The sequence below is a fragment of the Nyctereutes procyonoides genome, unplaced genomic scaffold (assembly GCF_905146905.1).
Source record: "Nyctereutes procyonoides isolate TBG_1078 unplaced genomic scaffold, NYPRO_anot_genome, whole genome shotgun sequence".
NCBI classification, from domain to species: domain Eukaryota; kingdom Metazoa; phylum Chordata; class Mammalia; order Carnivora; family Canidae; genus Nyctereutes; species Nyctereutes procyonoides.
Window position 1 is genome coordinate 14,229,154 of NW_026575135.1, and position 26,434 is coordinate 14,255,587.

General features: G+C 34.9%; 1 protein-coding gene across 6 annotated transcripts in view; it reads right to left on the minus strand.

Moving 5' to 3' along the window:
• SMC2 (structural maintenance of chromosomes 2) overlaps positions 1–26,434 on the minus strand; it is a 58,208-nt gene that overhangs the window by 19,222 nt on the left and 12,552 nt on the right. For all 6 annotated transcript variants that reach the window (XM_055302486.1, XM_055302485.1, XM_055302484.1 and 3 more), the window contains exons 10-19: positions 24,634–24,867; positions 23,074–23,233; positions 16,789–16,906; positions 15,884–16,022; positions 15,286–15,405; positions 13,508–13,712; positions 7,318–7,453; positions 4,621–4,745; positions 1,773–1,966; positions 645–788 (exon numbers count right to left, since the gene is read on the minus strand). In XM_055302486.1, coding sequence (XP_055158461.1) covers positions 645–788; positions 1,773–1,966; positions 4,621–4,745; positions 7,318–7,453; positions 13,508–13,712; positions 15,286–15,405; positions 15,884–16,022; positions 16,789–16,906; positions 23,074–23,233; positions 24,634–24,867 — 1,575 coding nt within the window. The remainder of the gene's footprint in view (positions 1–644; positions 789–1,772; positions 1,967–4,620; positions 4,746–7,317; positions 7,454–13,507; positions 13,713–15,285; positions 15,406–15,883; positions 16,023–16,788; positions 16,907–23,073; positions 23,234–24,633; positions 24,868–26,434) is intronic.

Consider the following 26,434-nt stretch of genomic DNA (forward strand, 5'->3'; position numbering starts at 1 on the left):
AAAACAAAACTTGGGTGACTGAATGCCTCAGTCGGTTAAGTGTCTGCCTTCAGCTCAGGTCATGATCCCAGGGTCCTGGGATCAAGTTGCACTTTGGGCTTCCCACTCAGTGGGGAGTTTGCTTCTCCCTCTCTCTCTGCCCCTCCTCCCCCTGCCGGTGCTCGCTCTCTCTCAAATAAATAAAATATTTAAAAAAACAAAAAACTTGAATTAAGTCATCAAAAGAATTAAGAGCAAGCGCAATGGGGCTGTTTTCCAGATTTGTTCCTTCCATCGGAGGAGTACTTCTCAGCCCTATGGGTCATAATGGCTATTCCCTGTATCTGCTGTTCCTTTATCATTTTGCATTCTCTTTTCTCTTTAGTGATCAATCCCACATCATTCCAAATTCCTACTGTAGTGAATTTTTAATTTAAACTTTGCCTGCTCGAATTACTGTATTATTTGTCTTCAGAGTAGAGCCAGAATAAAGCAATTAGTATTATAATTTCAGGACTCTTTCTGGATCACAGTAATCACTGTTTTGGCTCTCATCAAGACAAGAATCAAGAGAGCGAGACCTCTAGGAGTCAAACATCTTCTAGCCAACATTTCATAAGTAGATTCACATTTGCTATTTATTCAATATAGTAAGTAAACGTTACCTTATTTTTAGCCACCTCTACTGCCATTGCTTCAATCTGTACTTCATAGGATTTGATAGCTTCATTTACAGCTTCAAGCTGTTGTTTATAGGATGTGTGCTCTCTCTTAAGCTCTTCCAGCTCCAGGGTGATAGCTTCAACTTCCTAGAAAAAACCATTATCTACACATTCAATAGGCTATTAACTACTGAAAAATGAATACATATATCTCAGCAAAATTAGTATGATTCTCATGCAAGTAAGACCCACAGCTTCATTATTCAACTACCAAAACACATGTAAGTGGTTTCCCCTAAAAGAGAAAGGAAATTTATTTTCCTACACTTAAAAAAAAAAAAATCACGTTTAGTTTAAATAACTTAGCATAAGCTATTTCCTTTATCCGTTTATTCCTAGAGAAAAATATAGAATTCTACATAAGAGATAAACTAGCAGAGGAAAAATCCTTTTTAAAAACATAATTATGCAACGTCAAAAAAAAAACTAGTTTCTCAATTTTCTTCTTTCCCATTAAACCTTTTAGTTCATTAGAAAATACTTTGTGCAAGCATTTAATGACAGAATATGAAGAAAAATAGATTTAAATAAAATTGTACAGAAAAGTGATTCAGAGCTGTCTTTAAAATAGACAGAAAAGGCTAGGTTCAAATTCCAGCTTTGGCACTATCCAAAGGGTAAAATCAGTTATCACCAGTTTACAACTGAATGGCACTTTATAAATGTAACATGCTTTGTCCTGTATCAATTTTCACAGCATCCATTCACCAAATGGATGATCACCAAATAGAAATGTCAAAACTCAAGCTGACATGACACAGCTCTACTACATAATAGAAGCTTTGGTCTACTCTTGCGCAAAGCATTTACAATAAGGTAATTTTGCTCGCTCTTTAAAATTAGCAAGACTATGCAACCCATCCTTATAATTATGACCCTCCATTACAAGGTTTTCAGCAAAATGTTTTAATTTGACTTAGAAGATACATAATTTATCTCCTAAAGAAGCATAGTGTGCTTTGGATACTGTGTGAATACTGATGAGTAAGGCTATCAAATATGCTCTACCATCTTCAGCTTTGTACTGATGATAAAAAGTTGGTTTCCACTTCAAGAAAGGTTATTTATTACCTGTTGTTTTTCTTTCATTTTCTTACTAGAAGCATCTGCTTTTGTTTTGGCAAAATCCAGTTTTTTCTGAGCATCCTTCAGTTCTCGGTCTCTCTCAGCCTCTGCATTTTTCATTTTATTCTCCAGTACCTCATATTTTTCTTCTGCTTTTTTCTGAATTTCTTTGGTGTTTTTTAAGGTCTCCTCACTTTCCTCTGTATCATAAAGTAGGCAAATGTGACTAAATGAGTTTCTCCAATTAGCAGTTATAGGTAATGGCTTATAAACGTCTTATTAAATTCACCTTTTAATAGAAGAAATGGTCTGAAAAATTGGAAGCTAAAGTTTAAAAAAATTAACTGTTCCAACCTTATCCTAGAAATGTTACATTGAAACACAGATCCTACCTAAGAGCCTACTTGAATTATCTAAAGATCCATGAAGAAAGTACTTCCAAGCATATGAAATCTGAGTAACATAAACTTTACTTGTAACTTATTTAAAAGATCAGAAGCCATCCTTTTAGTGTACCTTTAAGATGCTTCCTAAACCAGAATCAACAGTATAACTATGGTATTTTTCCTTTTACTTAGTTGCCAAATAGCTTACAGTTAATTTCATAAATAAGCTTATGTTGTATTCTTTGCTTATTTATGCCTTTTCTTAAAGTAGAGAATATGTGAAAACATGTCTAGGATGAAGCATAGAAGAAATAGCTCTAATTTATAAGGAAAAAAATAAAAGCAAGATCAAAATGAGCACATGACTATTACAACTGCTATACACTGTTTTAGAATGTAGATACAACTATAACCCTGGAGATCATGACTATACAATGTCCTATACTGCTTTTCAGTGTATAATATTGCTGTAAGAAATCAAAGAAAAAAATTTAAAAATACAAATGAAAATGTAAATAGGATATAAAACTTAATGGGATGCAGCAAAGCAGTTCTAAGAGTAAAGTTTATAGTGATAACTGCCTACGTCAAGAAATAAGAAAAATCTCAATCTACCACCTTACACGTAAAGGAAGTAAAAACAAGCAAAAAACAAAAGCTCAAGGTTAAAAGGAAGGAGGAAAAGTAAAATGAAAGAAACCAATAATAGAAAAGATCAATGAAAGTAAAAGCTAGTTCTTAGAAAGATGGAACTGACCAACTTTAAGCTAGCCTAAGTACAAGGACTCAAAATCAGAAAAACAAGGGAGACATTATAACTGATACCACAGAAATACAAAGGATCCCAAGAGGCTATTATGAATAATTATATGTCAACAAATAGAATAACCCAGAAGAAACAGATAAATTCCTAGAAACCTACTGCCTACAAAGACTGAATCATAAAAAAAACAAAAACAAAAACAAAAAAAAACAAACAAAAAAAACAAAAAACAAAGACTGAATCATGAGAAACAGAAAATCTGAACAGACCAATTACTAGTAAGGAGACTGAATCAGTAATCAAAAACCTCTTAAACTGGAGTCCAGGACCAGAGGACTTTACTGGTGAATTCTATCAAACATTCAAAGATTTAATACCTATCCTCAAAGTCTTTCAAAAAAACAGAAGAGGAGGGCACTCTGAAACTCCTAAGGCCAGCATTACTCTGGTATCAAAAACAGACATAGACACCGGGGGGGGGGGGGGGGGATTACAGCCTAATAACCCTGATGAACATAGACCCAAAAATCTTTAGCAAATATACATTTGAAGGATAATATACTACGATCAAGTGGATTTATCCCAAGGATGAAAGGCTAGTTTAACTTCTGCAATCAATGTGTTATACCACATTAAACCAAATGAGGAATAAAGAGCATGTTTTCGATAGATACAGGAAAAGCATTAGACCAATTTCAACAACGATTTATAATAAAACTCAACAAAGTAGGTATAAATGAAATGTATCTCAACATAAAAAGCCATACAAGACAAGCCCACACTAACATCATACTCAACACTGAGAAGCTGAAAGTTTATCCTCTAAGATCAGAAAACTAGACAAGGATGACTCTTGACATTTTTACTCAACATAGTACTAGAAGTCCTAGTCAGAGCAATGAGGAGAAAAAAAGAAACCAAACAAACGCATCCATAGAAGAAAGGAGTTAAACTATCTCTATTTGCAGATAACCCTAAAGATGCTACTAAAAAACTGTCAGAACTAAGAGACAAATTCAATGAATCTGTAGTAAGGTATAAAATCAACGTACAAAAATCTGTTGCACTTCTATATACTAATAATGAACTGTCAGAGAAATTAAGAAAACAATCCTATTTATAATTGCATCAAAAAGAGTAAATTAAAAAAAAAAAAAGTAAATACCTAGGAATAAATTTAACCAAGGAGGTAGAAAGACCTGTACACGGAAAACTGTAAAGCACTGATAAAAGAAATTGAAGACACAAATAACTGGAAAGATACGCCATGCTCATGGATTGGGAGAGTATTATTAAAATGTCCATACTACCCAAAGCAATCTGCAGATTTGTTGAAATCCTTACCAAAATTCTAATGGCATTTTTTTTCAGAAATAAAACAAATCTAAAATCTGTATGGAACCATAAAAGATCCTGAATAGCCAAAGCTATCTTGAGATAGAATAACAAAGGTGAGGAAATCATACTCCTTGATTTAAACTATAATACAAAGTTAATGTAATCAACACCATATGGGATTGGTATTAAAAACAGACCACATCGATCAATGGAACAAAAGAGAGCCCAGAAATAAACCCATGTGCATATAGTCGATTAATTTATGATAATATAATAATTAAAATATTTAGGGTGATCAAATAGATATAAGATCTAAAATATATAAAGTTAACAGAAATAGATTAAACAGAGAATGTTTTTATCTTACCAATGGTTTTTTTAAGAGCATCTAATTCTTCTTGTTGCTTATGATATGAACTTTGCTGGAGCTTGGTTTGTAATAAATCTGCCTCTTCAGTTTTCATTTCCCACTGCTGTTTTAGTTGGCGATACCTTAGAAAAAGAGAAGATTACAATAAATGATTATAACTTTTCTGATATTTGAGATACGCACTTAAACTATATATAAACTAATATAAACTCACAATATAAACAATATAAGATGCCACTGGTTACAAGAAGAGCTTTGATGACATGTTTTTGAAGCATCAAATTCAAGTCTGATTTGGTCACTTAAGGTAAATGACTCTAAATGACCAATACAGGTAATAACTATAGAAATACTCTTAATTTTAGAAAACACTAAAAATAACCTTGGAATAAATAGGTTTCCTTAAAAAGGGTCTCTCCTACTGATTTGTATCAAGAAGAAAGACTCCACAGTAGCTCCCTACCAAAAAAATACATTAAAATGTAACAACCACACAAAACTTCAGAAATCTGGTTATCAGTTTCCATTTTCAAGTTATTAGCAAAGTTCCCTATATTTTATAATGAGACAATAGTTTAAAAAGGCACAGTGCTGAACTTGAACATTATAAATATTTATCTAATTCAGCAGTAGTGAAATTTCCAGTTGGCACCAGAAATTCATGAGGTCTGAGTAAAAAAGGAAGGAAGCAACTTATATAACATAAATACTACCTAAGTATTTTTGCCTAAGAATGCTTGACAGCAATTAAAACCATAATTCTCAAGCCATTTCTCAGTTCATTTAAAAATGTGGGGTGTAGGGGATCCCTGGGTGGCTCAGCAGTTTAGCACCTGCCTTCGGCCCAGGGAGTGATCCTGGAGTCCCGGGATCGAGTCCCACATCGGGCTCCCTACATGGAGCCTGCTTCTCCCTCTGCCTGTGTCTCTGCCTCTGTCTCTCATGAATAAATAAATTAAATCTTAAAAAATAAAAATAAAAAAAAAATAAAAAAATAAAAATGTGGGATGTAGAAACTTGATATAAGCTTTTTTCTTAATATGGTCCATGAAAGAAGGGCTTTCTACTCTCATTTTTTTTTTTTTAAAGTAGGCTCCACACCCTGCATGGAGCCTAACATGGGGCTTGAACTCACAACTCTGAGATCAAGACCTGGGCTGAAATCAAGAGTGAGACACTTTACTGACTGAGGCATCTCTCATATTTTTAAAAATCTATTTCCTTTCCTTCACCTCAATGCCATAATCAGCCTACAAGACAATTCTGCAAAATAACTTTATTCAGTGTTATTGGATCATTTAACAGTTCTAAGTCAAGTGCAACTACAAATTCATTGCCTTGCCAAAGCTTTCACGGATCTCAGAAATGTTCTTCCCATCTTTTTCACAGAGAAAAAAATTCATTCACTTTTTGGTAATTTATGTTAATGAAAGTAAAAGTAGGCTCTGCATGTATATGTTTGAAAGTGGACATCGTGATACAATTTCTATCTTGGAATGGCCACTTTGACTGATTATGACCCATCTCTTTCCACATATATAATATTCTAAAAAGTCTTGGCACCATTCCAACTTTTGATAATTTCAGAAGATAAATGCTAATAATTTATATATATTGAAGTTTATCTATGTACAGATTTTAACCTTTATTCAGTATTATGAATTCTGAATAAAATGTTTGATTTTAATTTTAACTCTGTTCCCATTTGTCATCTTCAGAGAGACTGGAAAAAATTAGAAACTTTCAAATAATGTACCTTTTAAAGTTTGTGACATTTTCCCCCTTAGAACTTAGCATTATCTAACATATGTTTTACCAATTTAACTTTTTTATTGCATTTTCTCAGATTTCATATATATATATATATATATATATATATATATATATATATATATATATACACACACACACACACACACACACACACACACACAAGAAGAAGGAAGAGATTTATCGGTTTGGGTCACTGCTGTATTCCTGCTCCTAGCAGAATACTTGGCACATAGGAGACACTCAGTAGTAAATAACATTAACTGACAAAAAGAGGTTATATTAAATAGCATGATCCCAATTTCAAAAAATTATGTATTTACCCATATCATACACAAACAGAAGTAATGTTGAGAGGTACACATATATATCTATATCCACATCCATAGAGAAGAAACACTCTAAGTGACTCTTAATTTTAGAAATAGTTTAACAGTGAATTCCTGACATGAACTCCTGTACTTCCTCAGCAGGCAACCCAGCAGTCTTTAATATCTATAGGACAGCCATATGCTGCTAATGTTGACCTCTGATTGATGCTACATTATATATCATTTCAAATCAGAGACTTTAGTATCCTCTGGTATCAACCTCCAGAGTATCTATGGATTTCCCTACCAATTCCAGGAGAAAGCTAACAGTATATCTTAACAGGGAAAGAAAAATATTTGGCTGATTTTTTTCCCTTCCTTGTTTAATTAGCTTTCCCTATTTTCTTATAACAGAGACCTTATTTTTATCAGAAAAAAAGTAGATAACTGATAAACAAGTTATCAACTCACAATTTATTCAGATAATACCAAGGATATTATGAGAAAAGTCAGAAATTATATTCTTTAGATAAAATTCTTTCATTTTTCTACCATACAAATCGTTGACCAAAAAGAAACTTAAAAATACAACTTAATCTGACAGAAATCTTACTTTTCAGCTGTGTTTTTAAGACCTGCTAATTCCTCATCTAGACTCTGTAGCTCATTCTCCTTGATTCTCAGCTCATCTTGAACATTTTTCAGTTCTTGAAACTTGGTTAAAATAGAAGCTGCCTGGGATCGAGCACCTGATAGAAGCAAATTTTAAGAGGACTTAGACATTGGGTTACTACATATTTAGACAATAAATAACTTTCAAATAATTATACTTGAAAAGGTTCAATAGCAAATCTTATATAGTTAGCTTATAAAGATAGAGTTCATTTTATCATTGGAATCTTAGGACATACATAGTCCATAAGAAAATACTTCTAAGCAGATGTGGATTGTTTACTCAAAATAATCACTGCTCCTTCTGGGCCCATCCCTCTCAGGGCCATTTTCCTCTCCGATATCAACTTAGCCATGTGATTTGCTCTGGCCAATGAAATGGAAAATGTGCCTCTTTTGAAAGTAAGCTTTAAAAAGCAGCACATAATTCACCATTTGTTTTCCCTCTCCCATTAGAAAAGCAGGTTCAAAGTAGGAGCTATTTTCCCTTCAGCCTGGGTTCCAGAATGAGAATAACACTGAACAGACATAAAAGACCTACAGGTAAAGTAGTCTTACTTAAGGTAGGTACTTTTTAGAAGCCACTGAGATTTGGGTGCTATTTGTTACTGCATCATAACCTGGCCTAAATTTTGATATAGCAGAGGAAGCAGGAAAAATTGGTTTCACTTTATAAGCAATTGTAATTGTGTGACAATAGATTGAGTTATACTGGCAAGAAAACTCTGGGTTTGATGGGAGAACACAAAGATCAAGTAGCAATGGTGTTATGAGCACTTTGGTAATATGATACATGGATGTGTATTTGCCATCCCTAAAGAAGGAACTTCAAGAACATCCAAATCAATGAAATCTAAAAAGTGTCTTCTATCTTACATATTTAAAAATATTTGATCTCTCTTTATCCTCCAATTACAGATACTAATCCTCTTATTGTATATACTGGGGAATTTGATACTTGCTGATGGAATTCATTTTGTTGGCTATTGTTTTCTTGGCCTAAAAAGAGATTCATTCATGTGATATCTCAACAGGCATTATATATACAGTCTCTTGGTTTGGTTAAAAACACAAACTGTGAAAACAGATAACCTGAATTCAAATCCCGGGCTTTGCCATTTACCCACAAGTTATTAAACTACTCTGTACATTAGTTTCTACAACGGTATACTGCAGATGATAACAATATACCTATTATACAGTTGCTAAATAATGAAAGGAGTTCATTATTTAAAGCCCTAAAAATAGGTTATCATAAAATGATAGAAATATTCTATATCTGCATTGCCCAGTTACCCGTTAACTACTTGTGGTCACAGAATCCTTGAAATATGACTAGTACAATCGAGTAAATTATTTTTTAACTCTAATTATCTTAATTAAATGTAAAGAGCCACATATGGCTACTGTACTTGACAGCACAGTCTTATAATGTTGCCCTATACACAGGGAGTACTATTTAGTGTTTGTTAGTACTTGATCACTCGACATTAGATCTGGAAACTCAATGTGGCAAATACTAGAACAAGAAGATGATGATCATTATCTTATCTCAAGGGTGGATTTAATTTGTCTTACTTTTGCCAAATACAGTGGCATGTACACAATTTAGAACTCAACATTTCTCAAACAAGGGTAAAGTAAAAATATTGAATTAAAAATTTTTTTCCAGTGGCTAGAATATCGTAATAGGGCAAAATGCAAGAGAAAAACAAAATAAAACAAAACAAAACAAAAAAAAAAAAAGCAGGAACAGACTTACTTGAGAAGAATAAATAAAGCAACAGAATTGATTACTATAGTATGAACTCCTTGAGGGCTATAACATAATATCTCAGTTATTATTAAATAGCTGTGATACAGTAAGCATTCAAAAAGAAAATCGAATCCTTAAGTTAAGAATAAACTCTGGATTAAGTCATTCCAAACCCACAATTTCCCATTTTGAAAAACAAAAAGTCTCATCCAACTTACCACACAGATTTTGAGGACAAAATGATATAAACTAAAACCTACCTCTGAGATTTTCGGGGAAGATGGAAGCAGAATAGTAGGAGGACCCTAGGCTCACCTCATACCATGAATACAACTGGATAACTATCAAATCATCCAAAATACTCCAGAAATCAACCTGAAGACTGGTGGAACAAATGCCACAAGTAAAGGCAGAAAAGAAACCATGGCAAAGAAGGTAGGAAGTGTGGAGATGTGGTTAGGGAGAGAAATGGCTACCATGGTGGAGTGGGAGCTATGGCCAGAGACTAGCACCTGGGGGAGGCCACACGGGTGAGGCCACACAGGAGACAAATCCCCATAGCAACTGGCTTTGAATATAAGAAATGGTGAAAAAGGACTATAAGGGAAAGGAAAGAAACTTAGTAGGGAAAAAAATGAGAGAGGAAGACTAACCATGAAGAGACTCCTAACTCTGGGAAAAACAAAGAGTTGGCAGAAGAGGAGGTGGGTAGGGGAATGGGGTAACTAGGTGACGGGTACTAAGGAGGGCACATGAGATGAACCCTGGGTGTTATACTATATGTTGGCAAATTGAATTTAAATATTTAAAAAAAAGTGAGAGGGGCCAAATTTCATGAGTTGTGGCAATGAACAGAGCTTAAAATCTAGTTTTAAAGGTCGATGTGCTTGGCTCTGGAAGAGCCCCAAGGGTATTGGAGCTGCTCTTTGGACAGACAGCAGGGTAAACAGCCTAAACAAACAACATGGTAACAGCTTTCTGAAGAATGCCTGGAGCACACAGTGGGGAAGCAGTGAGCTGATCTGGAAGCAAGTCCCAGAAAGGCAGCATTCAGGGAGAGATCTCCCCTTAGAACAAAGGAACAAGCACACCCATCCCTCACCCACCCCTCAGTGTAAACACAGAGCCACCAGACCTACAAGAAACTGGAAAGACCAAAAGTGACAGTATGAAGGTAGGAAACACAAAAGTAATAAAAATGAATATCTCTGTAAAAAAAAAAAAAAATCAGTCAAGGAATTTACAAAACATAAGAATGTAAAATATCCAAATTTTCCGAAGACAGTACATACAGTAACGTCACTGACGTAGGTCACAACGGTATTTCTCTAGGCACATCTCCCAAGGCAAGGGAAATGGAAGCAAAAATAAACCTTTGAGACTACATGAAAATAAGGTTCCACACAGCAAAGGAAACGATCAACAATACTAAAAGGCGGCCTACAGAATGGGAAAAGATATTTGCACCTGACGAAGCTGATAAAGGATTAGTATCCAAAACATATGAAAAACTGATAAAACTTAACAACTCAAACCCAAAAAATTCAATTAAAAAATGAGCACAACACATGAAGAGATATTTCTCCAAGTAAAAAATACAGATGGTCAATAGGAAAAGATGCTCAACATCACTCATCAGGGAAATGCAAATCAAAACAATAAGGGTATCACCTCATATCTGTCAGAATGGGTGAAATGAGAAACACAACAGACGAATGTGGCAGAAGATGTGAAGAAACAGCAACTTTTGCACTGGTGGCAGGAATGCAAACTAGTGCAACCACTGTGGAAAAACAGTGGGGGAGACTCCTCAAAAGGTTAAAAATGGAACTACCTTATGGTCTATCAATCACACTACTGGGTATTTATCCAACAAATATAAAAACACTAATTCAAAAGGATATATAAACCCTTATGTTTATTGCAGTATTATCTACAGTATCCAAATTATGGAACCAGCCCACCTGTCTACTCACTGACTGATGAATGGCTAAAGAGGTCACCTGTGTGTGGGTTACACACACACAATTATTCAGCCATAAAAAGGAATGATATAACACCTAGAGCTAATTGAATCAAGTGCCCTCCTTAATGCCAATCACTCTGTTAACCGATCCCCCCACCCATCTCCCCTTCCAACAACCCTCAGTTTGTTTTCTATATTTAAGAGTCTTTTTGCCTTCCTCTCTATTTTCCTTGCTTCCCCTATGGTCATGTTTCATTTCTTAAATTCCACAAGTGAAATCACATATTTGTCTTTCTCTGACTTCATCCATCTATTCAAGAGAGATACAGAGAGAGAAGCAGAGACACAGGCAGAGGCAGAAGCAGGCTCCCTATGGAAAGCCTGATGCAGAACTAGATCCTGGAACTCCAGGATCACACCCTGGGCCAAATGCAGACACTCAAATCACTGAGCCACCCAGGCATCCCAATATCCTTTAGTTCTATCCATGTCATTGCAAATGGCAAGATTTCATTCTTTTTGATGGTTGAGTAATATTCCATTATTTGTGTATGTGCATACACATACCGCACACTCACCATCTTTATCCATTCATCTGTTGATGGACATCTGGGCTCTTTCCAGAGTTTGGCTATAGTGGACACTGTGGCTATAAACAGGGGTGTGGGTGCCCTTCAGAGCACTGTTTGTAAATTTTGGGTAAATACCTAATAGTGAAATTGATGGGTGGTAGGATACCTCTATTTTTAACTTTTTGAGGACCTCCACAGTCTTCCAAAGTGGCCGCACCAGCCTGCATTCTCACCAACAATATAAGAGGGTTCCCCTTTTACTACATCCTTGCCAACATCTAATTTCCCAAGTTGTTAAATTAAGCTATTCTGACCGGTGTGAAGTGGTATTTAATTGTGGATTTGTGTTTCCCTGATGCTGAGTGATGCTAACCATCTTTTCATGTGTCTGTTGGCCATTTGTAGGTCTTCTTTGGAGAAATGTCTGTTCATATCTTCTGCCCATTTCTTAACTAGATTGGTTTTTTTCAGTGTTGAGTGTGGTAAATTTTTTTTTTAAAGATTTTATTTATTTATTCATGAGAGACACAGAGAGAGGCAGAGACATAGGCAGAGGGAGAACCAGGCTCCCTGTGGGGGGCCCAATGCAGGACTCAATCCTAGGCCCCCAGAGCCAAAGGCAGACACTCAACCACTGAGCCACCCAGGCTCTGGAGTTTGATAAGTTCTTTATAGATTTTGGATACTAGCTCTGTATCTGGTAAGGCATTTGCAAGTATCTTCTCCCATTCCCTAGGTTGCCTTTTGGTTTTGTTGACTGTTTCCTTTGCTGTGCAAAAGCTTTTTATCTTGATGAAGTCCCAATAGTTCATTTTTGCTTTTGCTTCCCTTGCCTTTGGAGACCTGTCTTGAAAGAAGTTGCTGCAGCGAGGTCAAAGAGGTTGCTGCCTGTGTTTTCCTCTAGGATTTTGATGGATTCCTGTCTCACGTTTAGGTCTTTCATCCATTTTGAGTCTATTTTAGTGTATAGTATAAGAAAGTTCCAGTTCCTTTTTACTTTTAATTCATTTAATACAGAGTATTTTTTTGGTATTAATCTTGTCTCCTGGGCTTTCTTTTCATTGCTGTTTGTCTCATATCTTGTGTATCTTTTTAGATATTTATTTTTACCTCTTTTTCATTAGATTTAAGCTCCAAAATAAATTAAGCCCAAAAAATCCCACAACCCTGAGAAAGTAAATAAAGTCAAATCCAGGGACGCCTGGGTGGCTCAGTGGTTGAGCATCTGCCTTCGGCTTGGGTCATGATCCCAGGGTCCTGGGATTGAGTCCCGCAGAGGGCTTCCTGCATGGAGCCTGCTTCTCCCTCTGCCTGTGTCTCTGCCTCTCTCTGTGTTTCTCAAGAATAAATAAATACAATTTTTATTTTTAAAAAGTCAAATCCATAAATCTTTACACTTCAATATAAGATTTTTAAGTCATTGTAAACTGATATGCTTAATAAATATTTTCTGCTTCTCCTTTTTTAATCTTACGTATCTCCTAGAGCTAAATGAACTAATGGTATGTATGGTTCCTGGCATATCCTAAGTTCTCAATAACATATAGAGGAAAGAATCTTTAGTAACTTTTCAACATTAGCTCTGAAGTCCAGCTCTCTGAGTTAAAATACTTAGCTCTAACACTATTTGAGTTACTAAATGACTTACTAAATTTTTCGAATTTCAATTTCATTCCCTCTAAAAAAAAAAATGGGAAAAATAATAAAACTACTTTATAGAATAGTTATAAGGAATAAATGAGAAAAAAAAGCAAATATTGATAGCACCTAGCACAGAGTGAATTAAATAAATATCAGCTATTTTTATTCTTTGCAAATAAACAAGAAAGCAACCTACCTCCACTCAATGTCCCCTGAGGATCAAACACCTCACCTCCTAGAGTTACAGTTCTAGTCATTATTCTTTTATCGAAAGCCACCTTTTTTGCATTATCCATATTATTACAAACAAATGTTGTTCCAAAGACAAATTCCATTGCTTTCTGAAGTTCTGGTTTGTATTCAACCAGGGAAAGAGCCACATGGACATTGTTAGGACCAACCTGTGGGAAAACAACAGATATATCACAGTACATACGACTACTTTCCTTACATTATTTTATAAAACAGAACTATTATACTACAAGTTTAATTAACCTACCTAGCACTACAATTCCTTTTGAAATTTCTAAAATACTATGGAAAATCAAGAGTTTTAGAAAAAATTTCAGGTTTAAACACTGAAACTTCTATGGCTAAGTAAAATATTTAGCTAAAGTACCAAGCATTATGAGACTATTAACAGCAGAAGGCAGCACCAAACTTCTAAATCCAAAATGGATTATTTGGACACATCTTGGTTAAAATATAGCAACTGCTAGATCAACACAATTACACAAAATGTTTTGTTTCAATTATTAGTCATTTGTTTGTTCTAAGGAAATACTTTTTCATTTAAATTAAACACGGGAGGGCAGCCACCTATCAGTTACAGAAAAACACACCTAACAATTGCCAGGGCAAAAAAATGTTAAATCCCTGTTTTATTTTGATCCAACTGCCTCTTCTTAACCTTTGTTGATGTGTACTTCTGCCCATCTTTTTAAAACAATTAAGCATCCTTTAAGGAACTTAGTAGCAACAAAAGAAATCAAAATGAAGGCAGTTCTGTGTAATAAATGTTCAGCATTGCCCTCTAACACTGCAGCTACCATTAAAAAGGTCTGGTTAAGGGACCTGCGTAGAAGTATTTTTCTTGTTAGCTGAGATCCCCATTTACTTCTTTGGACTTGTCCAAAAAATGAAGTAACTTCCAAAACCTTCCAGATCTAATGGTGATTATTTAAAGTAAACAAAATACTAACCAGAAACACTACCTTTCAATTACTCTGCACTAATTTTCCTTCTCCTAAGAGTATACATGTCAATACAACTGTATTTTAAAATAATTTTCAGTGAAGGCTGATAACATAAGGATTGGCTTCATGTTATTACCCAATATTACACAACTATAATTGCCTTTTAAATGTATTGCCTTGTGTTCCTCTGGAGTTTACTTTTTTTGTTATTGTGTTTTTGGTTTTGTCTATTTTTACTAATATCCATAACACTTTAAATCCACCTCAGCAGCTGACTGGATAGCCTGGTTCCCTGCTTTGCTCGTCCACAGGATGGAAGGCAACCTAGAGAAACTCACAGAGAAGCAGCCCTGTTATGTAAGGCTGATAGATACCCCCTGTAACAGTTGTTACTGTGGGCAGTTAAACTGCGCCTGGCATGAAAAAAACTGAAGAATTCTGGTATTTATAAGCTCTGTAATTCTAGTAACTCAGAGATTGGAAATGTAATACTATCATGTGATAGTCATGTAACCTGACTGAAGATTTAAAGACATTTTAACATTACAACTTTGAAAGATCAAAGGTAGTTTTAGTTTTCCACCATTGCCATTCCCCTTCCATCTAATTTCACAAAAGCCAACTCTTTTTTTGTAAGCTTAAATGTTTAAGGCATGGTAACAACAACATTTTGTGCATTTTGTGGTTCTACATATGATTATTTCCCCCAAGTTAATCTCCTCTAACTAAAACAAAACAAAAAACGAAGATTTAGATAAAACACATAAAGAAGACTTACAAGATTCTGAGCAACCCTCAGAGTTTCTGGAGCAATACATCTGGCTGAAATTTTATTGAGTGGAATTATAGTGTATCGACGTTTCAGTTCCCCCTTTTCTAGTAACTTTTTTCCAGTAACCTAAAATATTGTGCATTTGAAATGAAAACATAAGATATTAATGACAGAAAACATTCAGAGGGAAAGAATGCAAGTTTAGGAATCCATAATTAAATGTTTAGTGCCTACTGAGGGGGGCACTTGACGGGATAAGCACTGGGTGTTATTCTGTATGTCAGCAAATCAAACTCCAATAAAAAAACATACATACATACATACATACATAAAATAAATGTTTAGTGCCTACTATGTGAACAATCAAAGGTCTAAAACTGGTAATATGCATTCTGGATTCCTAAGTATGACACTTCTTTGGGAATACAGTTAATCAAATATAATATAATCAGTAGTATAAAAAGCCATTAAATGAATAAATGTACCTATAAAGATAAGCAACCTTAGGAATATCTTAAAATATCAAGACATTACTTAATTCTTAGCAGCTCATGATATTTTCAACTACAGAACTGTAAATTTTCTTTAATTAAAATTAATTTACCTCTGTGTCTACTACAACATTGTAGAGCCGTTCCCCAGCCACTAATTCTAAAGCTGTGGTTGTAGAAGTATCTTTCACACTAATCAGAGAAGCTACAAGTCCTTTCACACAATTTCTATTCCAGTTCTTCTCTGGATCTCTAAAATAGAACAGTTGACAAAAATTAATCTGAAATAATAAAACAGAAAAAGTTGTATTTTACTAGGTAAGATTTCTTCCTAACAACACATTAAAAGAGAAGCTTATATGCTTTTAAGAAAAACAGAAATTTTTAAATGTTCCAGCTGACTAGACAACTATTGTTTTAAGTCAGTCAAAAGATCTTTCAGTACATACTGTTTTCAATGAAACAAAAATAACTTTGATGTTATGATCTTTTTTTTAAAGAAAAAAAAAAAAGATTTCAGAGACAGAGAGGGGGGGAGAGAGAGCAAACACATGAAAGTGAGAACCAGAGGGAGAGGGGAAGCAGATTCTGCTGGGCTTGGAGCCCCACACGGGGATCAATCTTGGAATCCTGAGATCATGACCTGAACTGAAACTAGGAGTTAGGTGCTCAATCAGCTGAGCCACCCAGGCGCTCCTGATGTTATAATCTTTGTAATACATATACTACTCTAAGTATTCCTTGAAAAATACCCATGTTTTGAAACAAATTGTAAAATGTTAACGTAGATATTTAAAGAAAATTTTGACTGAGATTTAATTTGCTTCATTTTGGTCTTTAGAATTTCTACTGCCAACACTTGAAACATTTAAGAATAAAAAATGCCAATTAAAGGAAAACAGCTTACAATGTTTTTCATACAGAAATCCTGATGTTAATAAAATTTTCAAACGGTCTTCCAGCTTAAAAATATATCTTGGCTATTACCACATTAAAATTTAAGGTTTAAATATCTTACCTGTAGGCAAATTGAGTATTAGGAAATCTGGCTAAGAGAGCTTCATATGTTTCTTTCAATCTACTGATATCACGAGATAGCTGCCTGTGCTTTTCCAGAAGTCCTTCCTCCTTGTTTTCTGAACAGTAAATCACAAGTAAATTGACATAAAGCTTTTAAAAATGCAAACATTCTATAGTTTTAAAGAAACTAACAGTAATCTCTATTTCCAAAGCATTCCTAGAAGCAAAATACAAATTTCTGGTATGAAGTAAAAGGATGCTTAACATGAAAGGTCAAATAGACATTATTACCAACAAATAACAGAAATTTTCATTCTGAAAGCAATATAGGAGTTGAATAACTGAATGGGAACATACAAATGACTTTTTGAGTTTTCAAGTGGCACTTTGGTGACTGAAGCAGGAAATGGTCAGTAGTTGTTTTAAAAAATTCAGAGCTGGGAAAATGGAGAATCTTAATCTCCCCATGTCCCATGGATTTAACTAGATAACAACAACCACATCAATGTAAATAACCCAGAAAACGTCCCAAAGATTGGCACAACACTGTCCACAGCTAAGTTTAGAGAAGAGACCACTTCAAAGAGGGTAGGAAGGGCATATGCAGAGAGGTTCGGAAGATACTATATACACCAGTCCTACTATGGCCCGAGCAAGAGGCTGGGATCAGGCATCTGGTCTGACTATAGCCTCACCCACTAAGAAAAGTCTCTCAGGGGACAACATAGGGAAAGCAACAAGCAGTTCCGTGCTAATGCATCTCCGGCAAACGCCTAGTCTGACTCAGCTCAAACCCAAAGCAGTCCCAGACTGGCCCACTAACAACACAGGGTACAAACCCTGTCCATGACAGGCAAAGAGACATTCCAGACAACTGGACTGAAGGCAAAAGCAGCTGAGCCATAACAGTAGGCTATACACATGACATAAAAGATACCACTAAAGCATCAGGTTCTGGTGAACAGGAGACACTGCACTGCAGGGCACTATAGGAATTCAGCTTCATAAGGTCACTACTTTCAAGATCAGGAGATATAGCTAATGTTCCTAACATATAAAAACAGACACAAAGTTAGTCAAAATAGGGGATACAGGGATATATCCCAAAGAAAAGAAGAGGACAAAATCATAGCAAGAGAGCTAAATGAAACACAAATATGCCTGATAAACAATGTAAAGTAATGATCATTAAGATATTCACTGGACTTGGGAAAGACTGGACTTCAATGAGACCCTTAACAAAGAGACAGAAAACATTAAAAAACAAACAACCAGAGATGAAGAACTCAATAACCAAAATTAAAAATATACAAGATGGAACAAAGAGCAGACTATGGGAGGCAGAAGGACAGATAAGCAACCTATAGGACAGAGTAACAGAAAGCAATCAAGCTGAACAGGTGATAGAAAAAAAATAACAAAAAATGAAAACAGACTTATGGAAGTCAGCAATACCATCACGCATAATAACTTTCAGGAACAGAAAATTTGAAGAAATAATAGCTGAAAACTTCCCGAATCTAGGGAAGGAAACAGAAATCGAGATCCAGAGACAGAGCCCCCAACAAAAATCAACCCAGGGAGTCCAGACCAAGACAAAGGAGTGATAAAGAGGAATTTAAAAAATAGCAAGAGAAAATAGTTACAAACAAGGAAACTCCATAGGCTATTAGTTGATTTTTCAGTGCAAATCTTGCAAGCTAGAAGGGCGTGGCATGATACCTTCAAGTGCTGAAAGGCCACCAAGGCCATCATTCTTTTCAAATGCACATGGAACATTTTCCAGAACAGATCCCATATTAGGCCACAAAAGAAGTCTCAACAAATTCATACCATGCATCTTTTCTGACCACAATGCTATAAACTAGAAATCAACCACAAGAAAAAGTCTGCAAAGAGCACAAACACATGGAGGACAAAAACATGCTACTAAAGAATGAATCAATCAAGGGGGAGGGGAGGAGAGGGGGAGGAAATAAAATACATGGAGACAAATGAAAATGAAAACACAATGGTCCAAAATAGTTGGAATGCAGCAAGCTGTTCTAAGAGGAAAGTTTAAAGCAATACTGGACTACCTTGAGAAACAAGAAATACCTCAAATATCCTAACCTTTTACCTAAAGGAGCTAGAAAGAAGACAAACAAAACCCAAAACCAGAAGAAGGAATAATAGAGCAGAAACAAATGAAATAGAACTAAAGAACAGAACAAAGAAACCAAAACTTTTAGCCAGACTCAATAAGAAAATAAGGAGGACTAAACAAATGAAATCAGAAATGAGGAAAAATAACAACCAACACCACAGAAATACAAACTGTAAGAGAATATTATGAAGAAATATATACAAACAAATTGAACAACCTAGAATAAACTCCTAGAAACATATAACCTAACAAAACTGGAACAGGAAGAAATAAAAAATTTTAACAGACTGACTACCAGCAGTGAAGCTTGAATCAGTAATATAAAAACTCCCAAAAAAAGTAAAAGTCCAGGACCAGACGACTTCATAGGCAAATTCTACCAAATATTAAAGAACAGTTAATACATATTCTTCTCTCAACCTATTCCAAAAAACAGAAAAGGAAGGAAAACTTCCAAATTCATTTTATGAGGCCAGCATTACCCTGATTAAAAAAAACAAAGATACCACACAAAAAAGAGAACTAAGAGCCAGTATCTCTGATGAACATAGATGCCAAAATCTTCAACAAGGTATTAGCAAGCCAAATCCAACAATACATTAAAAGAAATCATTCACCACAACCAAGTGTGAATTATTCCTGGTTAAATATTCACAAATCAGTCATCGTAATATGTCACATCAACAAGATAAGGGATAAAAACCGTAAGATCATTTCAATAGATAAAAAGCATTTGACAAAGTACAATATCCATTCATAATAAAAGCCTTCAACAAACTAGGTTTAGAGGATATATACCTCAACATAATAAAGACTCTATAGGAATAATCCACAGCTAACATCATAATGGGGAAAAAAAATGGAGCTTTCCCCTAAGATCAGGAACAAGACAAGGATGCTCACTCTCACCAACTGTATTCAACAATGGTACTAAAGTCCTATCCACAGTGATCAGCCAAAAAAGAAATAAAAGGCATCCAAATTGGTAAAGAAGTAAAACTTTCACTATTTCCAGATGGCATGATACTACGTATAAAAAGACTGAAAGATCCACCAAAAAAACTGCTAAAAACTGATAAATGAATTCAGTAAAGTTAAAGGATACAGAATCAATGTACAAAAATCTACTGCCTTTCTATGCACCAATAATGAAACAGCAGAAAGATCTATATGCCAATAATTAAACAGCAGAAAGAGAAATCAGGAAAAGATTCCATTTACAATTGCACAAAAAAATGATAGAACACCTAGAAATAAACTTAACAAGGAAGTAAAAGATCTATACTCTGAAAACTATAAAACACTGATGACTAAAATTGTAGACGACATAAACAAATGGGAGGATATTCCAGGTTCATGAATTAGAAAAACAAATAGTGTTAAACTCTCCATACTACTCAATCTACAGATTTAATGCAATCTCTATCAAAATAACTATCATTTTTCACGGAACTACAACAAACCATCCTAAAATTTGTATGGAACCACAAAAGACCCTGAATAGCCAAAGCAATCTTGAAAAAAAAAAAAGAACTAAACTGGAGGTATTACAATCATAAATTTTAAGATATACTATAAAGATGCAGTATTCATAACAGGCACAAAAGTGGACACATAGATCAATGAAATATAAAAGAGAACCCCCATATACACCCATGATTATACGGTCAATTAATCTTTGACAAAGCTGGAAAGAATATACAGTAGGAAAAAGCCCCTACAACAAGTGGCGCTAGGAAAACTGGACAGCTGTCTGCAAAAGAATGAAACTGGACATTTTCTTACACCATAAACAAAAATAAACTCAAAATGGGTTAAGGACCTAATGTGAGACTTTTTTAAAACCATAAAAATCCTAGAAGAAAGCACAGGCAATAATTTCTCTGATACTGGCCATAACAACATTTTTCTAGATAGATCTTTTAAGGCAAGGGAAACAAGAGCAAAAATAAACTATTGGGACTATGTCAAAATAGAAAGCTTCAGTACAGCAAAGGAAACAGCCAACAAAATTAAGACAATCTATGGAATGGGAGAAGGTATTTGCAAATGATATATCCATTAAAGGCTAGTATCTAAAATATGTAAAGAACTTCTACAACTCAACACTAAAAAAATAAATAATCCAGTTAAAAATGGGCAGAAGACAAATAGACATTTCTGCAAGAAGACATACAGATGGCCAACATACACATGAAAAGATGCTCAACATTACTCATCACCAGGCAAATGTAAATCAAAACCACAATGAGATATTAGTTCATACCTATCAGAATAGCTAACTAAAATAAAAAAACACGAGACAACAAGTGGTAGCAAGGATGTGGAAAAAAGGAACACTTGTGCACTGTTGATGGGGATGCAAAATAGTGTAAACACTTTGGAAAACAGTATGGAGGTTCCTCAAAAAAGTAAAAATAGGATTATCATATAATCCAATAATTCCAATACTGGATATTTACCCAAAGAGAATGAAAACATGAATTAAAAAAAAAATACACACTCCTATGTTTACTGCAGAATTATTTGCAATAGCCAAATTATGGAAGCAGTCCATGTTTCTATCAATAGATGAATAAAGAACATATAGTATAGACAGACAATAGAATATTACTCAGCCACAAAAAAGAATGAAATCTCTCCATTTGCAACATTGGTGAATCTGGTGAGTATAACGCTAAGTGAAATAATTCAATCAGAAAAAGACAATTACCATATGATTTCACTCCAGTGGAATTTACCAAAAGAACAAATAAGGAAAAAGAGAGACAAACCAAAAAACCACTTTTTAAAAAGATTTTATCCACTTATTCATGAGAGACAGAGAGAGGCAGAGACATAGGCAGAGGGAGAAGCAGGCTTCCTGTGGGGAACCCAATCCAGGACTTGACCCCAAGACCCTGGGACCATGCCCTGAGCCAAACCAAACACTGAGCCACTCAGGTATCCCCAAAAAAACACTCCTAACTATAGTTAAACTGATGGGGAGGTAATAAGGGGAGGGGTGAAATGAAACAAGTGGTTTAACAGTACATTTATGATGAACACGGAGTAATGTATAGAATTGTTGAATCTCTACACTGTACACATGAAACTAATATAACACTGTATGTTAAATATACTGGGATTTAAAACAAAACAAAACAAAACAAAACAGCTGTTTTATACTTAGTTGACCCTTAAACAATGGGATGGTTATTGCGGGGAGAGGTTGGGGCACTGACACCCCTCTCCCATGAAGTTCTAAATCCATGTTTAACTTTTTTTAAGTAGTCTCTGGCCCAAAACAGGTTTTGAACTCACAACCCTGAGATCAAGAGCTGTATGCTCTACCAACTGAAGCAGATACCCCTCAATCTGTGTTTAACTTTTGATCCTCAAACTTAATGAGCCAAACATCGACAAGAAGCTTTACTGATAAGATAAATGGTTAACACATATTTTCTATGTCATATGCATTATATGTTGTATTTTACAGTTAAGTAAGCTACAGAAAATTGTAAGGAGGGACACCTGGGTGGCTCAGCATTTGAGTGTCTGCCTTTGGCTCAGGACGTGATCCCTGAGTCTGGAATCGAGTCCCACACATCAGGCTTCTTGCAGGGGGCCTGCTTCTCCCTCTGCCTATGTCTATGCCTCCCTCTGTCTCTCATGAATAAATAAAATATTTAAAATAGAAAGAAAGAAAATTGTAAGGAAAATACATTTATAATACCCAGTTGTATTTATTTAAAAAAAAAAAGTCTCAAGTAGACTCATGCAGTTCAAACTTAGGTTCAGGGATCAACTGTTTTATAAATACTTATTCTAACATCCATTAATAGAGTAAAAAAAAAAATCCTACTTGCTATTTCCTTTATTTATTTATTTATTTATTTTTATTTTTATTTAAGATTTTACTTATTTATTCATGAGAGACAGAGAGGGAGAGAGGCAGGCAGACAGACATACACAGGCAGAGGGAGAAGCAGACTCCATGCAGGGAGCCCAATGTGGGACTTGATCCGGGGTCTCCGAGATCACATCCTGAGCCAAAGGCAGACGCTCAACCACTGAGCCACCCAGACATCCCTAATTTAGTTTCTATCAACAATCACTGCCTCCTAATGATTTAATATCAGGTGTTTAAATGCAAACCTTCATAATTTAGCTTCTTCATTTCGGCTTCTAGTTTTTCTTTAAGTTTCTTCACAGCCTCTAAAGCTTCTTGATCTTTCCTGTAGCCACTATCCATCTTCTTAACTTCAGCCTGTTTAGTCTTTAATTCTTGTTGGGCATGTTTCAACTTCATCTGAGCCTGTTATTGAAAATTTAATAGACTATTTGAGGCAGATAGTGCTAGTGATTAAATGACCATAGATGCAGATTGGTTTAAGAAACATCAGACTTAAAATGTAACTATTAGGTGACTTGCATTAATATTTCAAGAGATGAATCATTTCCCAGTATTTTCTCCTCAGAAAACAACTCAGTCTAAACAAATAAATGCTTAACATAAGTCATTACTTATAATTTAAGTCCATTTTTTAATACTTCTAAAAGATGACATTACTGAGTTCAAAAATTATATTGAAGGATAATTGCCATTAGCTGTTAAATTAAAAACACAACAGAAATCTAGTAATCAGAACACTAGTTCTCTTCCTTTCCATTTACGTATGCCCGTTTGTTATTTGTGTATTTTTGAGTGTTGTTCAATTAACAATGGAGAAACTGTATTGAGCAATAAGAAAATTCAACTGGAACAGGAAACTAACAAGAGAAATTTCAATGCCAGGAGTTTGATATTCAAATGCTAGTTTATATAACTAAGGACTGTTCCTTAAAAGCATGAACTCATATTCTGAGATCGAACTGGATGTGTCATCCGAGACTGAATAATGGTGGACTTTTCCCAATATATAGTAAGTTACAGAAAATCTGAGAGGACCAGCAAGTTTTTTTGTTATTGATCTCTTACAAATTTCTTGTGACCATCATCTTTGAATGGAAAAGTTGCAAATGCATAACAGAAATGTTGAACAGGAGTAATACGACACAGACACAAACATCTGTATTTTTAAAGAGGAGTCTTCTTTTAAAATATAATGTGTGAAAAAATATATTTTTTTCTTTCTGCCCTCAAAACTCTTGCACGTATAGGACTTTAAAAGCTGTACAACTATCTAAACAAATTTGAAAGCCTGAATGACAAGCTTTGAAGATTATGAAATCAGTGTAGGGAAATGGAAGACTACAAAGGCTAAGAGGGAGGTAGAGATAACCTCAAGGATGAAAGGTAAGGACTAAGTGTGGGGGCACAGAATTGGGCAGATGTTTGTTGTCTTGTTAGAGCTTAAGACTGTGATTTTATGTTGCCACTAAAACAGCGAAAACAAACTAATTAACCTCAAATATTCCATATAATACTACAAATAGAATAAAGCATTTATTGCATTTACAATTTCAACTAATCTAGGAGGGTATTTAATGTTATAGCATCTCAAACTATTGTCATCAATATTTAGCAGTTAACATATTTGAATTTCATTGTGCTATAAAACACCTAATTTCATTAGGTGCTATAAAGCAGCAAGATAACAAATTCCTTGACATCGATCTGATTATTTTCAACATTTTATAACAACTGTCAAAGCATAGCAGCTTCTTAAGAAAAAAAAAAAAAGCAATCACACAATCATTAATGTCTCTATTTACCTGTTTGGCTTCTGTCTGAGCTTTACTTATGTCATTTTTACAGGCCATCATTTGACCAGCAAGAGTTGCTTCTGCTCCATCTTCATTACTAGACAATCCAGCGGAAACAGCATTGAAGTGCTGCTGTGCAGCAGCCAAAGCTTCAGCATCTTTATTACTTGCTTCTTGAAGGGCATTCAGCCCATCTGTTATCTTTTTAACCTCTTTTTCCTTTGCTGCTAAAGTTCTAGAATCCTTCAGGAAGAGTTTCAGATTGGAAAATATTATGTTTTAGGAAAGATTCCCATTTTTTCTTATATACCTATGCCCTTATGTCATCAAATTTCAAAGCATTCTGAAGTGGGCATGGTTAAAAGGAAAATAATTTAACCATCCTAACTTTAAAAGCTTTATTTCCATTTTTCAATTCACCCTCTCTGTTTTTGGGATAAATGTACCCTTATACTACCAGAAATACTTTTATTCCACATGCTACAATCTAATCCAGAAATTAGTTAAATAATAGCACAAACCAGTCATTTGAAGAAACTAAAAAATAACTTTCTAGAGCTCTAAAAAAGTAAGAACTATTCTACTCCAAGCTTCAAAGTGAAGATTGTAGGACTAAGAACATGTACGTGAAAATTTATAAACTATCAAAAGCCATAAAATTTAAATATTAAATACTTGTGTGAACGGCATTACTAATACTTAATACCGTTTAAGTTATATACACTAAAACACCATATACAGTAAGATAACAGCCTGGGGCAGTGGGCGGGGAATCCAGCTATATTATTTACATGAAAGTGACCAAAAATTTTGGCCTACATGTTTAGCTCATGATTCATTAAATATTAGATATTTAACATCTACTGGGCATTATTCTAGACATTAAAGACACAGGTCTTCAAGGGACCCTATATTCTAGAGGGGAAGACATAGTAAAAAATAAAGCAAGGGACAGAAAGTGATGGGAACTACTATTTTAAGAAGAATAAGGGAAGGCCTTTTTGTGATGACATTTTGAGCAGAAACCTACATGAAATAAAAGGAGTGATCATGCTGATGCTAGGGGGACACAACTACGCAAGCTCTGCAGAATATGCTTGGATGTTTGAGGAATTGTGGTTGGAGCAAAGTGACCGAGTGGAAAGGTGCCAGAAGTCCTAACATGTACAGTCTTGTGGACCATGGTAAAGGTGGTAAAGGCTGAATTTCATTATATATGTGACATTGAAACATTAAAGAACTTTAAGCCCAAGAGCGATGTGATCCAATTTATATTTCAGTTTCTGTGAAGAACAGACTGTAGAGCAGCAGGAGTAAAAGCAGGGCAAGTGGTAAGGACTCCATTACAGCATCCCTCTTGTGAGGTGATGGCCTACAGGTTAGCAGTGATGGAGGTGATGAAAAGTGGCTGTATTAAGGATGTACTTTTATTAAAGTGAGGAGAATTTTCTGACAGAGTTTGAGAAAAAAGGGAGAATGCAGGAGGACTCTAATTTCTAGATCCAACAATTAGGTTAACAGTGGTGCCATTTTCTGACGTGGGAAAATTCAGTATTGAAAAAGGTTTGGGTAGTTAGGGAAAACTTAAAAATTTTATTTTGGATACATTAAGTTTTAGACTCTTTGTCTATCTATGTATAAGTGTCAATCAAATAGCTGGACAAATAAATATAGAATTCAGGGAGTCAAGTTTAGTTAAAGATCTGAACATCACCATGCAGATGGTGTTTTAGGGCTATCAGGCTGGATGGAACTACCTAAGAAATGAGTGCATATAAAAGAAGTTTGAGCACAAGCCCTGGGGCATGCC